This window comes from Festucalex cinctus, chromosome 5 (genome assembly GCF_051991245.1).
Source record: "Festucalex cinctus isolate MCC-2025b chromosome 5, RoL_Fcin_1.0, whole genome shotgun sequence".
Taxonomy (NCBI): Eukaryota; Metazoa; Chordata; class Actinopteri; order Syngnathiformes; family Syngnathidae; genus Festucalex; species Festucalex cinctus.
The window spans coordinates 14,820,654-14,848,175 of NC_135415.1; the positions used below are offsets into that span (position 1 = coordinate 14,820,654).

Here is a 27,522-nt window from a genome sequence, read left to right on the forward strand (position 1 = left end):
TTGCGGCGCAAATGCATCAGGAGTTAGTGTACTATTTACTAGGATGTAACGATAAGGGCAATATCGTGATATTAAAACTGACACAATATCGTCGTCGTCATGTTCACAATATTTAAAAGGAACACATCTGTTCAAAAAAAGTCAGGTTGATTGTAATTTGTGCAGTTCTAGCACCCTCTAGTGGCTACTTTATTAGTGCAATTTTATTTTCGTTAAGGATGTTTTGGCCTTCTATGTTTAACATTTATGCTAATTGTCAGATGAAGGTGAACGTAATTTGCTTGTGAAGCGATCAATGTGTATTTGCATGAGGAATAAGTGCCTCAATATTGTTATTAGAGATTGTAGGTGGTTTATATGCATTGCTGTTATGTACAAAAGCACAATATTGTGCTTTTTTTTTTTAGTATGAGCTCTGTTTTTTTTTACGATATTGTGATCATTTTTAAATATCGCCAACACCCCCCCGCCCACCACCACCACAATATCGTGATAATTATCGTATCGTGGCCTTCATAACGTGATAATATATCGTGATGTTTGGATATCGTTACATCCCTACTATTTACCGGGACTTCTCGAGTTCCGTCGAACGCAACCTACACCGTTCGCCCCTGCCTCATCCGTAGCAACTTCTTTTTCGTTAATTTCCCACAGCAATCACATAATTTTAAAGTTAATTGAAGTTGTGTTGTTGTTGCTACCTCTAGCAACCGACGTCCAGCGAGCAGGTCGGCTCGCCATCAGGCGTGTCACTTTTCCATATTTAAACTTGAATGAGCTCCGCTCTGCTATCCATCAGCAATAAATGTCCTTGCGGAAACACAAAATAGTGGTTCCGGATCGCGCAAATATGTTTTTGTTTTTTGTTTTTTCTGTACAAGTATTTGATATAAATATTATATTTAACGCGTGAAATCCGATTTAAGTCGAAATTCTGCTTACATCGCCAGCGTAGGAACGGAACTCTGTAACTCGAGGACTCCCTATATTTGGTGTGGTTGGCATATTTTCTATTCTTGCTGGTGGCTCTTTGCTGCCCCCATGTGACTGAAACGATCATTGCATGTAGCTGCACACAATAAAAGAAACATTTGCATAAAATTGTATTTAATTGGAGCACTATTTCATACATGTCAATATGACTTATTAGTCTGTGTTAGTACATTCAAGACTATGTTAGCGGCTGCCTCTCATTTGGTGATAATGGCCACTCCCTTCTTCACCCAAGTGTTGCTGTTGAGGAGCGACAGCATGAAGCGAGCCACGTCGCCCCGTCCCATAGCGCTCCCTGCTGGACTCCCACCCTCGTCGGGCACAAAGAAGCCCTCGTGCGTCAGGAACTCCAAGGCTGGGGATCACACAGGCGGAGAATGTTGACATTTTCCTTAAGGAGTTGGTACAAATTCTGCCGAGCAACAACAGCGTGTTGAGGGGAAAAAAAAAATAGCCCCAAGCACTACCAGTATGTCCGGTCAAAAGAAATCTGGTACATGTGTTCATCGTGGACGCATTCTCTCAAACGAACAGGAAGTTGGCCATTTTGTTTATTTGGGCTCAGCCAATGAGTTCGTTGCCGGTGATTGAGTAACTTCTACCCATCCAAATCTTTGCAAATGGTAAGGTAAGTAACTTTTTTTGTAACATTTTAATAAGATATTATTGATAAGCAACTACTGTTACTAGCAAGACTTGACAAATTCTGCATCGCAACAACCTGTGTGAGTTGAGGGGGGGAAATAAAAGCCTCCATCACCAGTATGACCGAATGACATCAAGTCAGCCATTTTGTTTTTCTGGTTTCAGTTAATCGATCCCATGTCTGCTCAACATAATGTCTTTTTGTCAATCTTGTGACTGATAATTCCTGGAAATATAAACCAAATAAAGGTTAAAAAAAACAAAAAAAACATAAGAGAGGCATTTATGCAAACAAACACGGCATTAATAAGTCAGCGCCGCGACCAATCATGTCCCCGGCGGGCTTGACTGTCGCCTCCTGCTTTTCCCTCACATGAACGCACTCTTCGCCGTCCGTCTGTGTTTTTACCCGAGGAAGGCAGGTTCTTGAGACCGGGCGGGCGCACCACGGTCCAGTTGATGTCGTCCACCTGCCTGAGGTACTGCTCCATCTCCCACATGTTGCTGAGCACGCTGCGGATCAGCGGCAGCAACAGGAAGCGGATCAGGTACGGCGACTGAGTGGCAGAGTTGGCTGACGAGAGCAAAAATACATTTCACGTTTAGTCACAATAGAATTGTATTTTTTGTGTTCTTTCCGACATGCCGTGAGATGCCACAAGATGCTGCCAAAGTCCTGTCTAAATAGGAAAGTACGTTGAAGTGATAAATCTCCACCAAGGTTATTTATTTTAGTTAACTAAAATGAATGAAAAATACTCAAATTCAAAAAACAATTTTGTTAACGAAATAAAATAAAACGAAAATGCTTTTTAAAAACAAAAACTAACTGAAACTACATTTTATGTTTACAAAACTATTATTATCGCAAAATGTCCTTGTTTGAGTCTTTGGTAATTAATTAATTCATTAATAATAAAAATAATAATAATAATTCATTTAATGCATGAGCCTTTGGGGATGATTTTAAATATTATTTCAAGATTTAATTTGATATGGAAGCAGAATAAGAACGTTAAATATTGCTCACAAGTAATACACTTTTTTTTTTAAACTAAAACTAATACTGAAACTAAGATTTGTTAAATAACTAAAACTAATAAAAACTAGGGATGTAACGATATCCAAACATCACGATACGCTATCACGATATGAAGGTCACGATACAATAATTATCACGATATTGTAGGGAGGTTGGCGAATAAAAAAAAAAGGTTGCAATATTGTAAAAAATCAATATACTTAATATTGAGGCACTTACATGCTAATGCTAGCTCACATTCCTCCACATATTGACTTACTTAACAAGCAAATTATGTTCCCCTTCATCTGATCATTAGCGTGGATTACATAGAAGGGCCAAAACATGCCTTGTGAAAATTAAACTGCGCTAAAAAACTACAACTGCACAGATGGAAATCACCCCGACTTTTTTTAAACAGATGTGCTGCTTTTCATATTGTGACATGACGACAACGATATATTGTGGCAGTTTTAATATCACAATATCACGATTTTGCCGTTATCAGAACCACCATGGAAACTAAATAATAATAAAAAAACTCAAAACCAATTAAAAACTAACTAAAATGAAAAATTCCAAAAACTATAATATCCCTGATCTCCACTGAGAAACATCTCTTTGCGATTTGTAGCTCAGTGGTATCGTAAATGTAATATGGTTCCGGCGTGGCATGAACTCACGGTCGGTGTACCAGGACGTCATGGCGACGATCCTGTTGACGCGTGCCTCGCGCATGGCCGCGATCACGGCCCTCATGGAGAGCGTGTACCCCGTCACGCTGGAAAAGAAGGAGGTGGAGAAGCCCAGGCAGGAGACCACCACATCCGTCCCCTTCAAATGAGGCTTGAGGCTGTCTGCTGAGAAGACGTCCGCCTCCACGACCTGCGGGCCACATTTCAGCACTTATTTATTTATTTATTTATTTATTTATTTTGTGATGCTGGAACAAATTGGAATGAATTTCTATTCATTTGAATGGGGCATTATGATTTGTGATCCGAGCGTGGTCACAGAACGACTTCCAACTCATATCTCAAGGCACTGTACTTTATTTTTATTGTATGTACTACTCGACAACACTTCATAATCCGAATAGTATAATAGTACTTGTACGACTAGAAAAAGGCACCAAGTGAAATGAAAGTAAGTATAAGGCTGCTAGATTATGGAAAAAATATATATATTATATTATATTATATTATATTATATTATATTATATTATATTATATTATATTATATTATATTATATTATATTATATTATATTATATTATTATATGTTATATTATTATATTTTGGCAATAACTGAAATCACAATTATTCAAATGAGTATTTATTTTTTAGTACAAAACAAAAAACCAAATAAACATATTAATACAAATACAATTCTTTGAAACACCATAATTATGCAAGTTTCTTTTAGATGAAACAATTTATTAAATTACTTATTTTAAAATTTAAAAAATGTACAAATGTATAAATTTAAACAACTCAAAAATTAGTATTAATAATATACATATTTTTTTTACAATTACGCTGATTTTGTTGAGTGTAATAATTGAAATTGAATTTCGATTAATTGCACAGCCCTAAATTAAAGTATCAATGTCGACAAATTGTTGCTTAATTTCAGTTGGTTATCTAAATTATTTTTATATTCAAATGACAGATATATATATTCAAATGCTAATTGAATATAAATTTAACGTTTTCACATGCTGATCAATCGACGACTTGTCCTTGCAATTTTGCCTGCTGTAATCTTTACTCGACACCAAATGAAGTGAACTTTGAACCCTGACGTGTGTCATCATTACCTTAAGATTGTCATGGTGCACGGTGAGCTTGTCCGGGTTGCGGACGACGGCGGTGACGGCGTGGCCCTGCTGGAGCGCCTGGCTGACCACAAACTGGCCCGTCTGCCCGCTGGCTCCCAGCACGGCGATCCTCATGCTGACACAATACTGCACACTCACTCACAGCAGCGCAACGACTGTGAAAGCTTCCCAGTTGTTACCGCCCCTGTTTCATAAAGTCACACTGTTACCAAATGATTATCAAACCGACGTGATAGGCATGTCCATTTGGTGACCTAAAACACTCATCATGTGATCATGTCATAGGTAGTGAATTGCGTGGAGTTAGCTGAAGGCACTGAACGCTGCATTTCTTCACTAATTGATTATTTCTTTTTTCTTTTTATTCGTGGTTATTCAGGTCCAGCGACGGCCTTTTCTGCTGTCCCAAACACCATCAGAAGCAATATGAAAGGTCTGCAGGCGATTTTTTTTAAATGGCAGTTTTTTTGTCAAATGGAAGAAGAAAAAAAATCAGCCATATCAAAATTCCCCTATCACGTGGAAAAATACAGTCAGGTTCATTAATACTGGGACATCAACACTAAACACCACTAGAGTGGATTTGATACCAAACAAACAAACTTAAGGTTTTACAAATTGTAATTCCTACACTTCAATAAACAAAAACAAATCAAACAAACAAAACAACGAAATTCCTGGATTTTTTTATTTTTTATTTTTTTTATCCAATCAGATTTCAGATTCTGTCTGTTCTATGTCACTCTAATCTGCCCAATGCCTAACCAATCAGATTCCAAATTGGTGCCCAGTGCGCAGGCCCTTAATGACACCAGCATTTTTCTCTCCTCTGATTGGTTAGTAAGAGCCAAAATTGTTCCAGCCATGTTCGACCAGCAAAACACTAGGATCTCCACGCATTTTAAAATATTTTGAATGAACAGCACGTCCTCTGGTGGTGAGTATAATGTCTTTTGTTAATGTTTTTGTCAGGATGATTATTGATTAACTGCTCCAGGTGATGTAAATTGCAGAGGTATATGCTGTTTTTATGTAGTGTTGATAACATTGGGGTATGTAGGGTATATGCCAAGGAAGAGGCGGGACTTCCGACTTCCGTGATTTTGCACATGCGCTTTGATTCTGGTTCCGGGTTGTGAGGTGTGTGCCGCATTCCAACACTCGCATCCCCCACTCCAGCGCTCCCCAAGCGCGCGCTCGCGTCGATTTTGCGGAGCGCGCAGGGCGTCTCAGCTCTCTGACATGCTTGGACAACTGACAGACACGCTACACACTCGCACCCGTCGACGGGAACGCGCAACCGAGGGGCACAAAGTAGGAAACAAGTATTGGGACGCAGCCCAGTCGCGTACCGGAACCGGAATCAAAGTTTATGCAAAAACAGTCCCGCCTCTTCCGTGGCATATACCACATAGTGGGGGTGACAGGGATCATTTTAACAGGTGGGAAAAAAAGTTCCATAAAAACTAAATTAATACCTAATGGCATTTTAAAGGTACAGGTTATTGTTCTATTTCCAAATGTGTAATTTCCCCAAGAGACTTTACATTTGCACAAAATGGAGGTCTACAGAATGGCGATCATTCTTAAGTGGTTTTAATCAATTACATAATGGCTTTGTTTGAAAACTTACTAAAAACTTGACTGTTTTATTTCTAGAATTGCGGTGATTTAGTAAAAAACAAAACAAACTGCATCAGTACAAATATATTTCAAGTCAGTTAAACGTGTGTATATCTTACCCACGAGATGCCAATTTTGTTGCTTTTAGTTTTAGTCTTGCTTCGTCTTGTTTATCATGGTTTGGTTCAGGTACATGTAACCTGCCACTCAAATAAGCAGCACAAAAGCAAAACCACAAGAATTAGTACTTAATTGCTGTATTAAAATTGACAAATGTAATGAGGATGAGAAGTCACGTTGAGTGTACTTTATTAGTAAACGAGTTGTTATAAAACACTTCCGCATACGCTCTCGCGCTCTTGTGCAATTCAGGGCGCCGTTCAAGAGCTGCAGTCGTCCAAGAGTGTTAGTTTGTTAAGCAACCGTTTGGCTAAACAGTGCGTTTGTAGCACGTTTAATAAGTTCAATAACGTATAATAATCAAACAGTTGCTGGTAAGCGTGGTTTGAAATTAGATTTTACTTGATATTAGTCCAATTCATAATTGTGTTTTTTAATTAATGTACATTTTTTATGGTTTTAAAATGGGGTTTGTCAAGATAGTATAGACTAAAAAAAAAAATACAAAAAATCTATATTGAAAACACCTCAAACTAATTAAACACTTAATATTGCCCCGGCTAGGTTTCAGTGAGTGAATAAAACAAAACATTAATTTAATACTTTTAGAACAGGCAAACACATTTTAACCATTTAATAACCACAATTGGAAAAAAAAAAAGTTTCCTTTTTTGTGGAGTGACTTCAAAGGTTTTCACTTACTAGTAATGCAGTAAACCCCTGTTTATTGCGGAGGTTACATACCAGGACTAGTTGCAGGTGAAATTCGTATTGAGTTTTAACACTCCCATCTGCTCTAAACATCTTTAAATTAAAACACACTTATAAAGTGTTCCTTAGCACCTGTTCTCGCTCTGTGCCAAGAATAGGGTGACGAGCGTTACTCTGAGGAAATTAAAGAGTTCACCAAAATTAGAAGCACAGTGTGCTCGCTTCAAAAACTGACACACGAAGAGAATTAAATCAGCCAAATCAGTATTTTCTGACACGTGTTAGTGCAACTTAATAATCACTATTTTCCTCATTAGCATTGCTTTCTTTATAGTCAGGTATGTGACACCCATTTGGATTGATAGTTAGCAATATTACCATATAAATGCTACAGGAAAGTTATGTAAACTCGGCATATCACTCGGCACATGCACACTTAATGTTGGAAAAAAAATGCTGATATCAATGTTCACCTGCTTCCAACCATCTGTGCTTACTTCCTGCAGTCTCGTGCGGAGCGACCTGTCTCGTCTCATTAAGCAATTAGCCCCTCTAATCCACTTGTGCCTTGACGATGCCGCGAGGGACTAAAGAGCGAAGCGGCTTTGGGTCAGTGCAGCGTTGTGCAAACGACGCACAACACAACATACAAGGACTTCTTTTGGATTTGGGGTTCTCCTGTTGTTCCTCCAAGATGGCCACCCTCAACTTCTTCACCTGACTGGACGGGTGGAGGATGACGATGCACTACAGATGTCCCAATAAATGCACCCTGGACGTGGTGACTGGATAAACCACGTAAGTTTTAAAGTTTATTTATCTATCTATCTATCTATCTATCTATCTAATTTATATTTTTAATAAATTTTTACATTTACAGTATGTGACTTATAAAATACACATTAGTAATAATGTAATTTTAATCTGAAATAAATATATATATATATATATATATTAGGGGTGTAAAAAAAACGATTCGTCAATATATCGTGGTATTACATCGCACAATTCGCGAATCGATTCAACAGGCGGCTGTATCGATTTTTAAACTTCCATTTTTAATGGAAAAACATTCAACAAAACATCTTACTTTGGGTTAGGGTTCACACCTTAAACATGGAAGAATGTTATGTTATGTTATGTTATGTTATGTTATGTTATGTTATATTATCCAAAAGAATATTAATGGAACATTAAGCCTTAATATTTTATTTCAATGCTGTTCAAACATGAAAGAGATTACAACCTGTATTAGACTGAAGTTTCAGATAAATAAGTGATACATTTTCATACAAATCGTACACTGTACAAGTTTACTGATTAGCATTTTCTAAATTTGAATAAAAAAAAAAAATTGCAACAATCGAATTAATATTGGGATTAATCAGTATCGAATTGAATCGTGACCTGTGAATCGTGATACGAATCGAATCGTCAGGTAGTAGGCAATTCACACCCCTAATATATATATATATATATATATATATATATATATATAACATTTTGTACTTGACACTTCAATTTATTTATTAATTTATGATTTAATTCTTTGTTGCAACGTAAACACGTTTTTAAAGGTTTGGTTTTTTTTTTTGCTATTGTCGCATATTAATTTTTAAAATTACATATACAGTACACTGCGATTGGTTGGCAACCAGTCCAGGGTGTCCCCCGCCTACTGCCCAGAGCCAGCTGAGATAGGCGCCAGCAGCCCCCGCGACCCTTGTGAGGAATAAGCGGTCAAGAAAATGGATGGATGGATGGATATACAGTACAGTGGAAAATCAGTGAATAACTTACGCCCATTCAATTGCAATGATTTTTTTTTTAAACAAAAACAATTCTTGAATGAGTGGAGATTGTTCCCTGAAAAAAAAACATTTTCTCTCCATTTAAAATATGACATTTTTTTTTTGTTCACTTAAGTGCGCTATTTATTACAATCCCTCAAGTGATCATGAAAATGACACTTTTGTTTGCACGATAACGCAAGTTAATATTAATATTTGTTTAAACATTTTTTTTATTCTCTGTTTTAATATTCTTAGAAATAGATGCACTTTTCACAACGTATATATTTATTTTTATTCATTGTTCATTTATATGTTAGCTGTGTGCCTAATAAAAAAAATGTATGAGAAAGATTCAGTTTTTCAAACTAAATTGACTCACTTTGACTTTTCGATAGACTTCATGTCCAAATTAGTTTTTGAATGATCTTACTTTGAATTTCCAACGTTCCGTGCCGTGTGACCGATTATCGAGCTGAGTAGCGTCTTAAGCCTTCGTAGAATTTGTGCCTGAAAGGTTCCCCCACTGATTGCGCTGCTCCATTTAGGCCGATGGCAAGCAGAGGTTAGAAGTGACCCGGCAGTTAAAGGGATTAATGTGAGCCGGCATGAACAAAAGTGATGCAAAACAGCTCAATCATTGTACAGTGGTAGCTCATCTGTTGTTTCTGTTGCTCTGCATGCTTCACCACATTTGCTGTGAAAAATCTCATGCAATGGACTATTCCAATTTTTGGTGATTTGCCTCTCACCTTACTGTCCCAATACTTTTGTCCCTTTTGCATATATACAGCATCACAATGACCCTCTTCTTCTATATGTTGACTTGAGGCTGCCACATGATCAAGATAATCACGTCTTTGTGAAGCAGCATGTGGCTCACTGTCCACAGTTATTTTCAGTTTCAAGTAAATGTGGACAAATGTATGTGTGATCATAAAGCGGCTCATTGTTTGGTGTCTCTGCTTTTCATGTTTTTTTTGTTGTTGTTTTTTTTGTTTTTTTTGGTTGTGGTCATTGTTGCAGGAACAGTCATGGGATGTGGCGTCACCAAGTCCAACCAGTTCCACAAGCACCCGGTAAAAGGTGAGCTTGTGATTGTTCCACACATTTCCATGCATAAGAAAAGTATAAGAGTGAACCGTCATCAATAATTTGTTTTCTTTGCTTCCTTTTTTCTTTTTTGTTTGTTTCTGCTGCTCTTTGCAGGTGTCACATGTAAGCCGCATCTTTGGTTTTGTTTTGTGCTTATTAGTCGGACGAGATGCTTTGAATTTGTTGTTGTTGTTGTCTTGCTTTAACAACTATTTTCCATAATTAATTTCTATGAAGTCTCTTTTATTAGAATACAAGCAAATGAAACCATGAGAAAAAAAATTTGGATTGGCAAAAACGTTTTTTGTTTTTACCAAAATAAAACCAAATTTAAAAAGAAAACACACATGGCCTTAAAATTTGGTGTTTTTCAGAAATGTATGTATTTTTTCTTTTTTTTTTTTTGTTAGTGATTTTGCAAATTTTAATGAAAAGATTTTTTTTTTGTAATATATTTAACCTTCATTAATGTATTCATTATATCCGTTAAAAGAAATTAAAATTAAGACTAAAATTAACATGTGGAATCAATAAAACAAATATTTAAATTAAAAAAAGAAATATTTTATTCATGATTTGTAAAAAATAGTAAATTCATTTTATATATTACAAAAATACATGTTTTATGAAATTACAGAATAATTTAAATAATTTTTTTATAAATAAATTTATAAAATTGTTTTATTTCTAAATGCGCATAATAAAAACATAAGATCAATCAAACATGGTTGTTTTTATTTGAATTTAAATTACTTAATAAAAAAATATTTTCTTAATTTATTGAAAAGTAATTTAAAGATACGTAAAGTACATAACAACATAAATGTTAAATGAGCAATCAAATGTTTTTATGTTTCATTTATGTTAATATTTTTGTTTTGTTTTTTCATGTCCCCCCCATCCCCCCCGCACTTCATTTAGAAAACCTCTTTGTTTGTGACCTACAACATTGCTGTATTACATTTTATTTGTTATTTTTTTGGTCAAAACAACAACACAAATAGAGTTGTGCTAAAGAGTCAGCAGCCCACTCGCTGCATTGACGGATGAATGCTAAATGAAAGAAATGAAAGATCAATAAATTCTGCTTCCTGATGGCGTGCTTTTGTTTTTTGCAGCAATCAGGGCGGCCGTGCTGATCCAGCAGTGGTACCGTCAGTATGTGGCACGCATGGAGATGAGGAGGAGGTACACCTGGCACATCTTCCAGTCCATCGAGTACTCGGGAGAGCAGGCTCAGATCAAGGTGGGGGTTAATAATAAAAAATAAATAAATAAAAAATAAAATAAATAAATAAATAAAATAAAAAATAAAAAAAATAAAAAAATAAATAAAAAAAAGACACAAGCTTCCCCAATAGACACAAAATTTGGTGGACACATCTATGGCCAGTTTGGCTTGAAATTAAATTTAATTTTAAACTTTTTTTGGTGCAGGAAGAGCTGCATTAAATCATTTCAAGAATTCGTTCATCACAGCTTGTAATTTGAATTCTAGTTTTGTTTTTACGGCAAGTCATCAATTCTCGTCAACATGTTCCACCAACATGCAAGACGAAAACGGAAATTCATCGTTAACTTGGCGGCCATTGTACAAATCTCAGAGATAAGTTGGCCTTTGAAGGACCCCGCCAAATGTCCAGAGTGAGCCTAAAATGGCCGTTTTAAAGCGTTTGTTTTCTTTTCAGGCCTGCTGCGTTCATGAGACATTTTTGTGGCTCTACTCATGATAGTATTACAGAAGCGTATTGCATTCCCTTGATTAAAAACAAAAACTTTTCTGACTAATTTTTTGGGGAAGCTTTGTTTTTTTGTTGTTGTTTTTTTTGTCATTTTTTTTTTTCATTTTTCTGTTTTACTGAATTGTGTGCCCTGCGATTGGCTGGCAACCAGTTCAGGGTGTACCCCGCCTACTGCCCAAAGCCAGCTGAGATAGGCTCCAGCACCCCCCACGACCCTAGTGAGGAGTAAGCGGTTCAGAAAATGGATGGATGGATGTTTTACTGAACATTTTTTTTCTGTCATAAAAAAAAATATTCCTGAAAAAATATTCAGGAAAAACAGGAGGAAACATTACTCAGGAAAACAGGGGGAAAAACATAAAACAAAAAACAAAAAAAAATATTTAAAAAAATAAAACACACAAAAAAAAAAAGATTCCAAAAAACAGAGCATCAACTTCTGTTTTTCAGAGTATTTATTTATTTATTTTTTACCTCTGACCTCAAGTGACTTAAGACTAAAATTAACATTTGGAATCAATAAAACAAATATTTAAATAAAAAAAAAAAGAAATGTTATTTTGTTCATGTTTTGTAAAAAATAGTAAATTAAGATACTAAGCATTAGTTAAGCATTAGTTTAAGCAAATTCCAGCAGTTTTGACCACTGACCTGTATATATGACTGGATAGCCGATAGCCCATGTAAGCCACAGGGCGGCCATCTTACTCCTCCCATCTCGTGAGCAGGAGTTTTTTTGTTGTTTTTTTTTTATTCAAGTGAATGCAATATTCTACTGTATGACAGACATGCCTACTAAATGTCGTTTCTCTCCATGAAACGGACTACAAATTCTCCAAATGACAAAAGAAACAAACCCTCAAGTGTTTTCTTCTTTCTCGGCAGCTGTATAACTTCCTGGGCTACCTCATGGACAATTTCACGCCGTCAAGCAACGAACGTGAGCTTGACTCGCCGTCATTCGGACCCCCGCCTCGACCCCTTCTAAAAAGATGTTGGTGTGGCCTTGCAGGAAACCTGATCTCGCACATCTTCCGCGAGAACGAGGTGTGTCGCGACGCCGAGTGGGAGCGTCACTTTTGCTACAAGAACATCGAGGTGCCTGAGATCTACTCGGGTCCTCACCTGTGCTTCCCTCTCACCGTGGAGCAGGCCGTCAACATGGTGGAGGCCTTCAGGAACAAGAAGGTACGTTCCATTGCCTTCGACCTTAGTGTTGCATTCAGTGACAAAACAATCACAGCAGACTCGTAGCGCAGTAAATTGTTGTTGTTCAATTGAAAAGTCACTTCGACATCAGGATATGTTTTTACAAATTATTTTAAACCCCCCAAACATGCTCGCGGGAGTTTATTTTTGACACGCTGACTGTCTTGATTCGCTTCCGCTAACGGCGCCCGTTTGCTAGCAGCAGCTGCACTCGCGCTACGTCCTGCAGCTCCTCCTGGAGACGTGGAAGCTGCTGCGCATGTTGCCCAACATCAGCCGCATCTCCACATGCCACAGCAAGGAAATCACCATTTGCGGTGAGGCTTCATTTGGTCATACAAACGCTGCTCTGTATTATATATAAAACATACTGTGGGGCTAATGCTGAGTCACCACTGGTGATGATTGGATGATTTGTATTTTTTATTTCATTTTTTTTTCCTGTCATCAGGTGATTTGCACGGGCAGCTGGAAGACCTGCTGTTGATTTTCTATAAGGTAAATTTGCGACGCAAAACCATAGATAAAGTCCAACATGAAAACATTTTTATGTTTGATTAACACAAAGAGCCTTTAAAGTGGAAGTCAACCTTAAACATTTCTTGACAATAATATGTTATATGTGACCTCACTAGTCTAAATGTGACATTCTGATTAATATTATATTTGTGAAACATGAGCTATGAAGCAAAATCCAGACGTTTTTAATCAATCTCCGGGGGTGACCATCTTGTCGCTTGCTGTCGACTGAAGATGACATCACAGTTACGCAGGTCTCATGCTGCATTCGAGGATGGTTGGAAGTCAGACTTTTCCGAGTTCAAAAAAGGAAGTGTGTACGGGAACGCCCCCTTGAACTCGGAAATTCCACTTGCGAAGTCGGGGGAAAAGTCCGGGGCGGACAACAATGTGACGTCACTCTGAATGGCCAAACACAATTTACTCAAGTATAAAACTAGATAGCTTCATTCATAAATATTCGACATAACTTCACACAACGCAACGTACGTGACAGTATGGCACTATCTCCATGCATGAAATTATACGTTGAACTACTGAACTGAATGAAATGTTTATCAAATAAGATGAAAACAATAAATGAAGCAAAATTGCGAGCAGGTAAGTTTGTTGGAGGTCAAAATAAAAAACAATTTATCACTATCCGCCATTTTGGTTATTTACTTTGGCCTCGAACGTTTCCAGGGCTGAACTCGGAAAAAGGAACTCGGATGTATCCGACTTCCGACCATCCTCGAATGCAGCATCAGATAACAACCAATCACAGCTCAGCTTCAGAGAACAGGTGAGCTGTGATTGGTCGTTGAAAATGATGTCATCTTCAGTCGACAGCAAGTGGCAAAATGGCCGCCTTGTGATACTGATAAAAACTGCCGGATTTAGCTGCTTAACTCATATTCCACTAACGCAATATTAACCAGAATAGCGTATTTAGACAACTATCGTCAAGAAATGTGTTTTTGGCTGACTTCCCCGTTCTAACATCGTTTTGTCGCAGAACGGAATGCCGTCGCTGGAGAAGCCGTACGTATTCAACGGCGACTTTGTGGACCGCGGCAAGGACTCCATCGAGATCCTCCTCATCCTCTTCGCCTTCCTGCTGGTCTATCCCACCGAGGTGCACCTGAACCGAGGCAACCACGAGGACCACATCATCAACCTGCGGTAAGCAAGGCCACCACCGCCAAGGCCGGGTGGGAAAAACTACAGGAAAGAATTCATGTCTTTGCCTTGTTTGTGTGACAGGTATGGCTTCACGAAGGAAGTGTTGACCAAGTACAAGGTCGGTTTCCCCTCCTTGGTCGTCGGCACCATGTGAGCAACACGCTTGCCACTGTTGCTCCTCCTCGCTACTTAAGAGGATTAACGCTCATTCATTTGGAAGCCTGCGGGGCACTTGAGTTGATGTTGACCTCTGATGACTCGGACCGGGACACAAACACTGGCTCCATATTCTAATTATTACATCAATTCTTCAAGGACATGATTTAAAAACTCCACGAATATTACATTTCATAATAAAGTTTGCAGAGGGGCAGTAACTGGTCAAATGATTTAATTTATTAATGAAATTAACACGTGTTATAATCACTTAAGTGTTGACATCAGCAAAGATAAAATGAAAATATTTTCATAATCGAATTCAATAATTGTAAATATAAATGAAAACGATTCTGAATTGTCTGAAAGTGCAATAAGTCAGGTCTTTCATCAATGTAAGAAAATCCTTTTAAATTTATGTGAACAGTAAATAAAAAAAATAAAAAATAAAGATCGGCCTTTAAAAATTCTATTTTCTTAAGAATTTATGGTAAAAAGTGCATATATAAACTAATCGATTCATGATTTTATGAAGCGATATTGGTCTTGAAGAGGAAAATCGATTTTATATCGATTATTCCATTTTTTTAAACCCCGTCCTAATTATTAGGGATATCCAAACATTATGATACAATAAATATCTCAATATTGTGGGGACGTTTGCAATATAAAAAAAAAAAAAAAAAAAAAAAAAGCTCACAATACTGTATAAGAACTCACAATATTGTGGAAATAAAATATACATTTAAAACATTTTTTTAAACTCAGATTGTTTAAAAAAAACAAAACAAAAAACAGAATATTGTATTTTTGAAATAGGCGTGGCCATGTCATTGTCATGTTGGCTCCTATTGGCTCAGTGGCGCAAAGCATCATGGTCTATGTAGTTTACAATGTTGTGTTTGGTTGAAGCGGGCCAAACGTAATTTTTTGGACGGAGATGTTGAAAAAGATTTGCTGGTCCGCAGTGGCCAAAATATTCCTAATTAAAATGAAACTGCATTTAATACACTAACCACCAGAGGGTGCTAGAACTGCACAAATGGAATACGACGTCACCTTTTTTAACAGATGTGCTGCTTTTAATGATATTGCAGCAGTTTTAATCTCGCGATATCACAATCGTTATCGTTACATCCCTACTTATTATATATTGTAAAAATTATCAACATGATCTGGATTTAGCGGAAATAACTAAATAAAATATTTAGAATTTTAGTTAGTTTTGATTTCGTTTTGAGTTTTGTTTTTTAAATTTAGTTACTTTTAATTAGTTTTCAGGGTGGTTCTGTTAGTTTGGATTAGTTTTATTCAATAAAGGCTTAGTTTTAGTTTAGTTAGTTCAGTAATAGTTTTAGTTTAAAAAAAACAAAACAAACATGTATTACTTGTGTGCAATATTTCAAAAGCACCATAGGAGCGACGTCATCTGAAGGTGCTTTTCTATTGGCTGCTGCGAGATGACGTCACTTCTGCGTGACACACTTTCAAACGTCCTTCATATCAAAATAAATCTACTTAAAATTATCCACATCGGCTCATACCTTAAATTAATTACCAAAGACTAAAACGAAGCACATTTTAAATATAATTATATTTAGTTTTAGTTAGTTTTTTAAACATAAAGCGTTAAAATCATTGTTGTTTTATTTTTATTTTGTCCACAAAATTGTTTTTTGAATTGTACGTGTCAAAGTCTGTTCCAGATTTAGCCGCGATTGGCCACTGTGCCAAAACTAGCCAAATATTCAGCGAGTAATTGAAATTATTCGGGCCCTACAAAATGTCTGCTTGTCAAAAAAGTCGAAATGAGAAGCGTCTGACGTTGTTAATTGCGCAGATGCACGGCAAACGGATCCTAAAGCTGCTCCAGAAGATCTTCAGCTGGTTGCCGCTGGCGACGGTGATCGACCAGAAAGTCCTGGTCCTGCACGGCGGCATCTCGGACTCCACCGACCTCGGCGTGCTGGCAAGAGTGGACCGACACACCGTGAGCGAGCGAGCGAGCGAGCGACACATCCTCCTCATTTCCCGAGTCGCGGAAATGTTCTGAACTCCTCCTGCCGTTTTTTCCGCCAGTACGTTTCGGCGCTTCGTCCTCCCAAGAAGAAGAAGCAGCAGAGCTCCACGGGCACGTCCATCGACTCCGACATGGACGAGGACTGGGCCAATCAAAGGCTCTTCCAGCGGCGGGCGTCGCTCACGTGTCCGAAGCTGACGGTCAGCCGCGACGGCTTCCTCAACCGCTCCCTGCAGGACTTTTCCGACCGGCTCAAGGGCAACGTGGTGGAGGGCGAGCTGAAGCACTGCCAGCAGAGGGCCACGCTGGTCCGTTTGGGGAGCTTGCGCGTAGAAAAAGAAAGCCACGCCTCTCCTGACTCGGTCGCCAGCGACGACGCCAAGGAGGAGTGGAAGCAGGTGAGTCGGAAGTTTCTTTCCTCGGCCACCTGTTGACGGGTTCCCCGGATTGCAGCATGTCGTCCTCAAGCTGTCACGACGACGTCACTCGCTTCGAGGTCGTGACCCCTCGCGGACTAAAAGCGCCCTGACAATCAGTAATCAACACTTGAGCGGCACAGATGCGCTAATCCACGCGTCATTAAGCCTCGCTGGGCTCAATCTGCTTTTGCAGCTCTCCGTCATCCCCTTAAAGAGCTGTAAAAAAAAAAAAAAAAAGTCTGATCTGCTTCAGCTTCAGGCAGGCACGACTGGATGGAAAAGTTCCATGACCAATGGAGGTTTTGGTCTCTCTTCGTTTAGTGATTAGGGATGTAACAATATCCAAACATCACGATACGATATTATCACGATATCGTGGGGAGGTTGGCAATACAAAAAAAGGTCTCAATATTGCTCATACTAAAAAAGAATTGTGCTTTTGGTCATTGCAGCAATGCATATAAACAACCTCCAATCTCTAATAACGCTTAATATTGAGGCACTTACTTGCTAATGCACGCACACATTGAGTTCCTCCCCATATTGACTCGCTTCACAAGCATATTACGACGATCATTATCGGGGATTTTAAACATAGAAGGGCCAAAACATGCCTTGGGAAAATTAAAGTGCACTAAAAAAGCTATCCACCAGAGGGTGCTAGAACTGCACAAATGGAAATCAACTTGACTCTTTTAACAGATGCGCTGCTTTTAATAATATCATCACATGACGACGACAATGTATTGTGGCAGTTTTAATATTGTGAAAACACCATATTGCCGTTATCGTTACATCCCTATTAGTGATAGGCCGATATGTTTTTTTTCCAAGGCCGATACAGATGCCGATTATTAGTTGTCAAGGAGACCGATCGCTGATATTTCAAACTGATATTCATTTGCAGTAAAAGGGGAAATATTTGTGTCAATATTTTAAAAAAATTATTATTTCTTTTCGTTTTAAACATATAAAGAACTGACAGATTTGTTTAAAAATTATAACAAAAATTGCAGGGAGCTAAAGCTAAGCTAAATTAAAAACTAAGCATGTAAGTAGTTCCCTGAAGTTTTCTACTGTAAATAGTTTTCCAAAATAAAATTTCAACATACTTTCTTGATTGCATTTTTTATTTTTTAACAAAAAGTGTAGGGCCTTCCCAATGTCAGTATCTCACTGAGCATCAAGCAAATGTGAATGTAGCGCATTTGGGGTTTTCATCAGGGTTCATAAACGGGTTCCAAAGAATGTCAGCCGAGAGGACTTCGACACGATTGGTGACCAAATGGAAACAAAATGTGCTGTTTTTTTTTTTTTTTTTTTATCTTGCAGATCCTGGACCTGCTGTGGAGCGACCCCATGTCGCAGGACGGCTGCATACCCAACGAGCTGAGGGGCGGCGGATGCTACTGGGGCCCCGACGTCACTGAGGACTTCCTGACCAGGCACAACATGCAGCTCATCGTACGCTCGCACGAGTGCAAACAGGACGGCTACGAGTTCTGCCACAACCGCAAGGTGACCGCTCACTCCGACACGAGCTTTGATTTTATACTGGGAATGGATTGTAGAGGTGGCGGTAAGGTCCAACAAGGCCTGATGAGCATTCCTGAACATTAACCAACAAGACTGACAAATCTCAAAATAATAACCCCAGTATAATAACTTTCAGTTCTAGGGGTCTGCAATCTGTGTCTTTGGAGGCGCATGTGGCTCCTTTTCCCTCTTTTGTCTTAAAATAAATAAATAATAATAATAATAATAATAATAATAATTATTATTATTATTATTATTATTATTATTATTATTATTATTATTATTATTATTATTATTATTATTATTATTGTAAAAAATATTTTTATATTTATTTTTATTAGATAAAAAATATTTAAATCAATTAATGATTTAGATTAAAAAAAGAATTTTGTCTAAACATGTCATAAAAAGAGAGATGAAAATGTAGATGAAAGAGTTTTTTTTTTTAAATAACCTAAAAATGAGCTAATAAGTTATAAAATCTATTTTTTTTTTTAAATGAAGTAGAAAGCAGAAAATTACCGTAAAAATGTCCATGAAATTGACAAAAATGTCAGATAATTGAATAAAAAGGGCAGAAAAGAACATAAAATAACCATAAAATGTCCCAAAACAAGAGAAAGGCAGAAAATTACCATGAAATGTCTTTGGAATTGCCAAGAAATTCAGAAAATTTATCAAAAAACAAAGGCAGAAAAGAAAACGTTCAAAAAGTAACCATAAAATGTCCAAAAACAAAACAAGAAATACCAAAGTCAACAAAATTGCCAAAGAAATCTGAGAAAACTGATAGCTAAATGGGCAAAAAAATAAAAAATAAAAAAATAAAAATAAAAAATAGCCATAAAATGTCCAAGGAAGAAGAGAGGCAGAAAATTACCGTAATATAATATAATTTAAATATAAATAATATATAAGCAGAAGGTTACTGTAATATAATATACTAAAGTCCACAAAATTGCCCAAAAAAATGTCAGAAAACTGATATCAAAATGGGTAAAATAAAATAAATAAAAAAAAGTCCAAAAATAGCCATAAAATAGAAGAGGGGCAGAAAATGACCATTATATAATTTAAATGTAATTAATATAGAAAATTACCGTAATATAATATAAATACCAAAGTCCACAAAATTGCCAAAAAATGTGAGATAACTGATAGCAAGTGGGCAAAAAAAGTCGGAAAATAGCCATAAAATGTCCAAGGAAGAAGAGAGGCAGAAAATTACCATAATATAATATAATATAATATAATATAATATAATATAATATAATATAATATAATATAATATAATATAATATAATATAATATAATATAATATAATATAATATAAATACCAAAGTCCATAAAATTTCCCCCAAAAATTGAGAAAACTGATAGAAAAATGGGCAAGAAAAAAAAAAAGTCCAAAAATAGCCATAAAATATCCAAGGAAGAAGAGAGGCAGAAATATGACAAAAAAGGGCAGAAAAGTCTAAAATTGTATGAAAAACAAAGTATGAAAAACAAAAAAAGGACCAAAACAGAAAGGAAAGGCAGAAAAAATGGCTCTACATGTTTTGGATGCTGCTGTCATATTTTTGTGTTGTGGTGCAATTCTAATAAGCTCTAAGTACATTATTAAACTAATTTGAATGGTTGGTTAAAGCAAAACTGTTCAACTTGCAAAAAACACTTGTGGATCAATCTGCTGACATGAACACATTTAATAATTAGCGTATGACATGGTATTAATTGACCACAGACCGTAGACTTAATTGTAAATGCTGAATATTAAATGTATGAAGTTGAATCAGTCCGAATTGAAGGCTCAGGTAGCGAATGCAAGTCCATCCTCAAGGTGAGGATCCAGGAAAAAAGTGAACATGTAACAATCTTCTGCTCTTTGTCACCGACTTGACAAGGTCCTGACGCTCTTCTCGGCCTCCAACTACTACGACGTGGGGAGCAACCGAGGGGCCTACGTCAAGCTGGGACCCGACCTCGTGCCTTACGTGGTTCAGTACCAGGCCAGCAGCATGACCAGAGAACTCACTGCCCGACAAAGGTACCGCCCGGGTGACTCTTTAGGCCAAGAGATTATGCCCAAAAAGGGATTCCTGGGAGACGTTTCTCGTCACCCCCACATTTTTTTCTGTGTTGTGTGATTGTGGTGAGCAGCGTCGGGCAGACGGAGCGCTCGGCCCTCAAAGTCCTTCGAGAGCAGCTCTTTTCCCACAAGTCGGACCTCATTTGTGCCTTCAAAACTTTCGACTGCGACAACACGGGTGAGTTTCGCCAAACGGCCTCCTCCTCAAATCAGGTTTGTGTTTCTTAGGTGCGGTCGTCGTGCGCACATCCTTCCTGCTAGAAAATAAAGCTCAGCGTCGAGATGACAAGTAACGTGAGCCGAACCTTTTGTACTTTGGATGGTGAATCATAAGCTAAACACCATAAAAGATGTTGGCGTCGAACCAAAACGACATTGTGGGAAACGTTGAGCCTCAGCCACGCATTTTACTTGACACACAAGTTCGATATATGTGCAAATCATCTTTGCATTGTGTGAATGTGAGTGAATCAGAATTCCTTCCAATTGACGGGCTTGTGCTCACCATCTACAATTGGCATAAAATAGCCTCATATTTACCTATATAAGGATATTTGTTCAATGTGTAAAGATAAAGGAACTATTAATTCATACTCACATACTTGTGGCTTTGCACCACATATTTACAGATTTTTATTTCAATTTTTTTCTAATTAAAAAAAGTATCTAAACATTTTGTTTTAATATTTACCTAGTATTTTGCTTATTTTTAAATATTTATATTTATTTTTTTATATTGAAAAAAATATATTTTTATTCTTGCCTTATTCATGGGAAACAGTTTGTGGTTTTTCAATGATTCTTTGCGTAAGAAAGAAAGAAAAAAACAACAACAAGAACTGATCAGCAAGCAAAAAAAAAAAAAAAAAGAGATAACCTCTGGCTGTTCTGATCAGAAGATGGACTAATTTATCTATTTAAACTTTGCTCTTTGCAGGGCATTGGGACCAGCCCGGCCCACAAAAACAAAATTTGCGTGTAATTGATGGTCATTGAAATGCATTAAAAAAAAAATAAAAATGCTCCTAAAATGCTGATGTATGTGCGCGTGTGTGTGTGTGTGTGTGTGTGCGCGCGTGTGTGCGTGTGGGTGTGTATATATATAAATATAAATATTTTTGAAGAACTTAAAAAAAATTTTTTAAATCCTCCCAAAAATCCCCCACACCCCCAAAAAATTCTAAATATTATAGAAGAATAAAAAAAAAAATTGAAGTTATATGCCATAACATTTTGTATTATTAACAATAGTACCGAACGTCTGTAGTGTGAACGAGATTGTTTGCTGCATTTTCTTTCACAAATCCGATCAATGACATCACTCGTCAGCATCATTCATTCAAGTCATCATTCATCAAATTATGACATTACAGCTGATCACCAATTTGGCATAAAATTGCAAAATATGATGGGTATCCGATCCATATTTGAAAATTGCATTCGACTCCAGTGCCATGTCAATTAGAGATCAGCGTGAACGAGCAGTCAGCTTGATTAATTGCCCCGCCCCCCATGTGGTTGCATTGTGGTTTCCAGGTGTGGTGTCGGCGACGGATTGGGCGACGGCGGTGGAGAGCGTGATGCGACTGGGCCTTCCCTGGCGGATGTTGCGCTCTCAGCTGGTCAGCAGCAAGCGCAGCGACGGCCTCATCGACTACCAGCAGTGGTTCAACGAGCTCGCCATCAAGGGGGCCAACGCTGACGTAATTTCCGTTCACGTTTCCATACGCAAATTGCAATCTCTTGTTGTTATGACGTCACAGTTGTGCTTTTTTTCGCTTCCCCAATGTAGCATATTGACCAGTGTCTGCTTGAGACCTTGTACCGCCATCGCTCCACCGTGGAGACCATCTTCAGGATCGTCGACACGAATAACTCAGGTGAGAGACACGCTCGACATCACAGGTGAGCAAAATATGGCAACATAACGACCCTGCTCCGTTTTGTAATCCCGCCCATCAAGCATTTGTGTTGTATTGATTTATTTTTAAACTGCATTAAATCATTACTGAATCGTAAATAAACAACCACTTTGAAATTTTTTTTAAATAAAAACACAAGACTTTTTAGAAATGTATTTTATTGAACAATTGGTTGATTAAAAAGTATGTACACATAAAAACAAAGTTAAAAAAAAATTATTTTATTAGTCAATAAAACAATTACATTTATTTAATTAAACCTAACACAATCAATCCAAAATTTAGAAAATAATTATATAGAATTGAATTATTTTACATCCACGTTTTAACAATTTGTTAATTTCCTAAATTCCACTAATACTTATTTTATGAATTAAGTATAATTAGATTAAGCATAAATATCAGTATCTAAAAAATGAGAATAAATTATTTCATCAAGTAAAAAAATCATTTATTTTATTGTTAAAACGATTTACATACACATTTTAATTGTTTTTTAATTTATTGGTTAATTCATTCTAATTAAAATAATTTGAAGTAATGTCTAAAATTAATTTTATAATGAAAATAAACCTCTGTACAAACACATTTTATCTATTCTTTACTTTATGAAATTATTTAGCTAATTATATTTAAATTAAGTATAAATAATTAAAATGTGAGCATTAATTATTGATTTAGTATATACAATTAAACATGCTTGTCTGCTTTGGTAAATGACTGGTAATTAACTTGAATTAAATAATTCATAAAATGAGAATTTATTATTTTATTATTCACTCGGAATGGGCTGGCCAAGATTCGCCCATTGTGGTCTGCACCCACACACACAATAAATCATGTGACACACAGATGATGATGATGTCACTGTGTGGGGGTGTGCGTGCGTGCGTGCGTGTGTGTGTGTGTGTAGGCCAACGTGTGTTGCTCAAATCCGCCCATGAAGCCCTCTGGAATCCTCCAGATTAGGACGGAGATTAACCCACTGATCTACTGCTCTTCACTTCTCCCCACGGAGACACAATACTTTTTTTTTCTTTCTTTCCTCCTCCTGCTTTTTGTTTTTTGCCCGCTCAGCAACATTACATTGACCATATTTACCTAAAGTCTTTTGTTTTCCAGGTTTCATCTCGCCGTCGGACTTCCGGCAGACGTGGAAGCTGCTGAGCGCGTACCTGAAGATGGAGATCACGGACGAGGCCATCTCGGAGCTGGCGGTGGCCATCGACAGCAACCGCGACGGCGCCATCGACATCGACGAGTTCATGGAAGCCTTCCGCCTCACCGACAAGAAGAGTCGGCTGGAGAGGGGCCGCAGTATGTTCATGGCCACCGCGCCCGACCTCACCGCGCTCGACCAGGACGACGAACGCGTTTGAATCACCTCATCATTATGCATGAAAAAAAAACACTGCTCATTTGCATTTTGTTTTTAAATACAAATATGAGTGCACATACTGTATGCATTCACTGCTCTAATCTTTTGAATGAAATCGCAACGTTTGCTGTTAAATTTTTTGCATCCTGGAATGTGATTGGCTCCGAGTTGTGACATCATCACTCCTTTTGATTTGAAGAACAATTGACTGTGTGGGGACACAAAAAAAGCTTCAAAAGTGTTCAACCCTGCTCATTGTAAATATTGTGCTCATTTAAATGATAAAAAAAACAAAGTTGCAACTAACGCACGCGCTGTTGTTGATGATGTGTTACAAAATGTGTGTGTAATCTGGAGTTTATTATTTATTTTTTAGGAACTTAATGTAAAGGAAGTGCACACAAGTATGCACACGGTGCCTTTATGCTGCATTCGAGGATGGTCGGAAGTCTGATAAATCCGAGTTGTTTTTTCCCAGTTGCGACCTGAAAGCGTTCTTGGGGAACGTAAACAACCAAAATGGCGAATAGTGATAAATTGTCTTTTTATTTTGGTACTCAAAACTCATTTTCACCTCCAGCAAACTTACCTTTTTGCAATATTTGCTTCATTTATTGTTTTAATCTTATTTCATAAGCAATTAAGTAGTTCACTGTATAAATTCATGTAGGGATCGTGGCAAACTGTCACATACGTTGTGTTACGTTATGTCGAATATTTTTGAATGAAGAAAGCCATCTCGTTTTATACTCGAGTAAATTGCGCTTTACCATTCACAGTCTGTGTTTGGCAAAGGGGTCGTCATTGTAGAGTGACGTCACTTGTAGTCCGTCTGAGTTCAAGGAGGCGTTCGCGTACAGGCGTTTGAGCTGTAAAAGTCAGACTTCCGAAGTATTCGAATGTATAGTCTCGCGTGTTGTCATCTGGAGTCGAGAGTGAGCACTTTTGTCTCCGTGCCAAGCGCTTTGTCCTGGACCACAAAGGGAACTCAACAAGTGCACACGTACCAGTACATCATCATAATACAGCAAGTAGTACTTGTGAATGAGTCACAGATAGTCACTCAAATTGTTTGTTAGCCTTGTAAATGTTCACTTGAAAATGAGTTTGAATGTGATTGGTTGATTCTGAAAACATCACCATGTGCACAATTGTGCAATCAAATGATCTCAGTTTTTTGCAAGTGAGTTGTACGGGAGGTGACAATGGCGGGAAAAGTTTTGAAATGATTCATCTTGGACTCATATCTTTGTGAACCACAAAAAAAAAAGAAAAGAAAGAAAGCCATTTCAACAGGGATGTGTAGACTTTTTATATTCACTGTATGGTACTGTATAATGGAGGTATAGTTTGTGTTTTATGAAGGCGACATTGATGCTCAGAAACTGCGCTAATATGGATTAAAAAAAATGTTTTTTAATAAATTTGTGTGTGTGTTTATTTTTAATCATACTTTAAAAAATACTTTTTTTATTCTTTAAAAACAAAACATTTTATATGTAAATATAGTGAGATTTAGAAATTAAGAATTTAATGTACAAAAAAAAATCAGGCATATTTATGCATATACTGTACGTACAACAGTTTTAACTACGATATGTTGTATATACTGTAACTATGTACCAGTACATTTTTATTTTATACACATATTTAATTTCCTTTTAAAGAGTATTAGTTTATGTATATCTAAAAAAATAAAATATTTACATTTAAGAGTCTACGTACTGTATACTGTTTGTAAATATACTGTCAACGATCAAAAGTAGGACAATTGAAAAATATTGTAGTTATTTTTTTTATTTATTCTTACCTCTTTTTATATGTACATATATATATATATATATATATATATATATATATATATATATATATATGTGTGTGTGTGTGTGTGTGTGTGTGTGTGTGTGTGTGTGTGTGTGTGTGTGTGTGTGTGTGTACACAAAGTAGAATAGATAATATTTAAATTAACTACTATCATATTTTGCAACCAAATGCGAATTTTGCCGACCAACGGCAAGCAGCGTCTCAAAGTTACCACCAGGGGGTGATAAAGACCGCTTCCTGCAACTTGCAGTACTTTGTTCTGAGTTTCAAATTTGGTCTAGGGTTGCTAAGTACATTTTCAAATTACAGTTTTTTTTTCAAGGTAGGATTTTAAATTACGGTTCAAGAAAACGTGCCGCGGTTTCATAGAAGGGTCAGGTTTCAAAATGGCGTTTTACAAGAGCATTTTGTTTGCCAAGTTTGAGGATGAACGCAAGTTAATAAAGGCACACAACCATTTAACATCATAGATACTACATTGTAGAATATGACGATGACCTATATTTTGGTGTCACATGCATGAAGCTTTGAAATATTTCGAAATAATCAAAAAAATATCTGCTCGCTATACTTTTCAGATTTTGTCTCCACACTGACCGATTACGATCCTGGAATTTAAGGTTGATTAATACTGTCAGCTCATTTCATGCACTTTGCTCTACATTGACTCCACATTGACCCAGATACACACAGTGCACATTTGTTTGCATTGATGCAACTTAGTGTGCAGGGCAAAAGGTTACTAGTGCAGCCGTTCACGATTGCATCACAGGCTGCTCTTAGAAGTGCACAACAGGACACCTTTTCAGTCTGGACTCGTTCGTCCACGAGTGTAGAAAGAAGAGAAGGGAATCTCTATTCCCAAAAAGAAACAAATGTAAATTAATAAATACAAATTAAATTAACTTCCCCTTCACAGCATCTTCAAGTTGATGCAGGCCTCCCATACATTCCTTATACAGCAGCAGAGCAGGGCAGTTTTTGAAGGTCATTGACCTGTATCAGGGTTTAAATATATCGAATAAATGTATTTTATTTGAAGTATTTTTTTCCCCAAAACTGCACGTTTCATAGCATCATTTCTGAACTCTTACATAACTTCTACCATGGAGGAAAAAAAAAAAGGTTTTGTTCTTAAACATTTGTCACGAATTCTGTGGCATTCAGGCTGTAATAATGAACTTCGTGTCCAACAATACATAATTTGAATACTATTTTTCTTAGGAATGTATTACTTTTACTCCACTACGGTTGAAAGACAAATATATACCAAACACTATATACAACTAATATAAAAATAGAAAATATAATATTCAAAACTTTTTGAAAACTGATCAGTGATCATGTTAACGATTTAGCATAATATTAGGGAAAGAGATAAAGACAGTAGCATGCAGCACTTTATTTCTATAAATCTCTACCATTTTTATTTTTATTTTTTTACATTTTCAAAACATTGCTTATACAACATTACTAGGAAATCACAATGCTCCATCACTGGTGAACTATTTTTGGAACAGGCCGGGTTACTCATGGGGATACCTTGGTGCCCCCTGCCCGAAAATATTCAATCAACACTTGGAACAAAAAGACGCAAAATGGGCTTTCCAATCGAGGGCTAATGGAAGGCAGCATTAGACTAGCAACACCAATGCTCGAGTTATTTTGCCGTGGTCTCACTGGCGTGAAAAGCTATTTTACCGT

General features: G+C 37.0%; 2 protein-coding genes across 5 annotated transcripts; one reads left to right on the forward strand and one right to left on the reverse strand.

The window, feature by feature from the left end:
* Nucleotides 1-1,093: 1,093 nt before the first annotated feature.
* LOC144019168 (flavin reductase (NADPH)-like) lies at nucleotides 1,094-6,457 on the reverse strand. Its single transcript, XM_077522042.1, has 5 exons — nucleotides 6,244-6,457; nucleotides 4,481-4,685; nucleotides 3,346-3,547; nucleotides 2,051-2,215; nucleotides 1,094-1,351 (listed from the first exon to the last, which is right to left on the reverse strand). The coding sequence occupies exons 2-5, from the start codon at nucleotides 4,613-4,615 to the stop codon at nucleotides 1,194-1,196; spliced, it is 660 nt and encodes a 219-aa protein (XP_077378168.1). The 5' UTR covers nucleotides 4,616-4,685; nucleotides 6,244-6,457; the 3' UTR covers nucleotides 1,094-1,193.
* Nucleotides 2,074-25,418, forward strand: ppef2a (protein phosphatase with EF-hand domain 2a). 4 transcript variants are annotated; one of them, XM_077522039.1, is made up of 19 exons: nucleotides 2,074-2,189; nucleotides 4,881-4,934; nucleotides 7,462-7,753; nucleotides 9,772-9,831; nucleotides 10,959-11,086; nucleotides 12,468-12,522; nucleotides 12,595-12,770; nucleotides 12,994-13,108; nucleotides 13,243-13,289; nucleotides 14,308-14,474; nucleotides 14,556-14,592; nucleotides 16,471-16,620; nucleotides 16,710-17,048; nucleotides 18,402-18,587; nucleotides 20,510-20,652; nucleotides 20,766-20,872; nucleotides 22,231-22,397; nucleotides 22,487-22,574; nucleotides 23,739-25,418. In XM_077522039.1, the coding sequence occupies exons 4-19, from the start codon at nucleotides 9,780-9,782 to the stop codon at nucleotides 23,993-23,995; spliced, it is 2,214 nt and encodes a 737-aa protein (XP_077378165.1). In that variant the 5' UTR covers nucleotides 2,074-2,189; nucleotides 4,881-4,934; nucleotides 7,462-7,753; nucleotides 9,772-9,779; the 3' UTR covers nucleotides 23,996-25,418. The 4 variants fall into 4 exon arrangements, with proteins under 4 accessions (XP_077378165.1, XP_077378166.1, XP_077378164.1 ...); XM_077522040.1 differs by lacking the exons at nucleotides 2,074-2,189; nucleotides 4,881-4,934 and adding an exon at nucleotides 5,365-5,438; XM_077522038.1 differs by lacking the exons at nucleotides 2,074-2,189; nucleotides 4,881-4,934 and adding an exon at nucleotides 5,659-5,943.
* The last annotated feature ends 2,104 nt before the right edge of the window (nucleotides 25,419-27,522 follow it).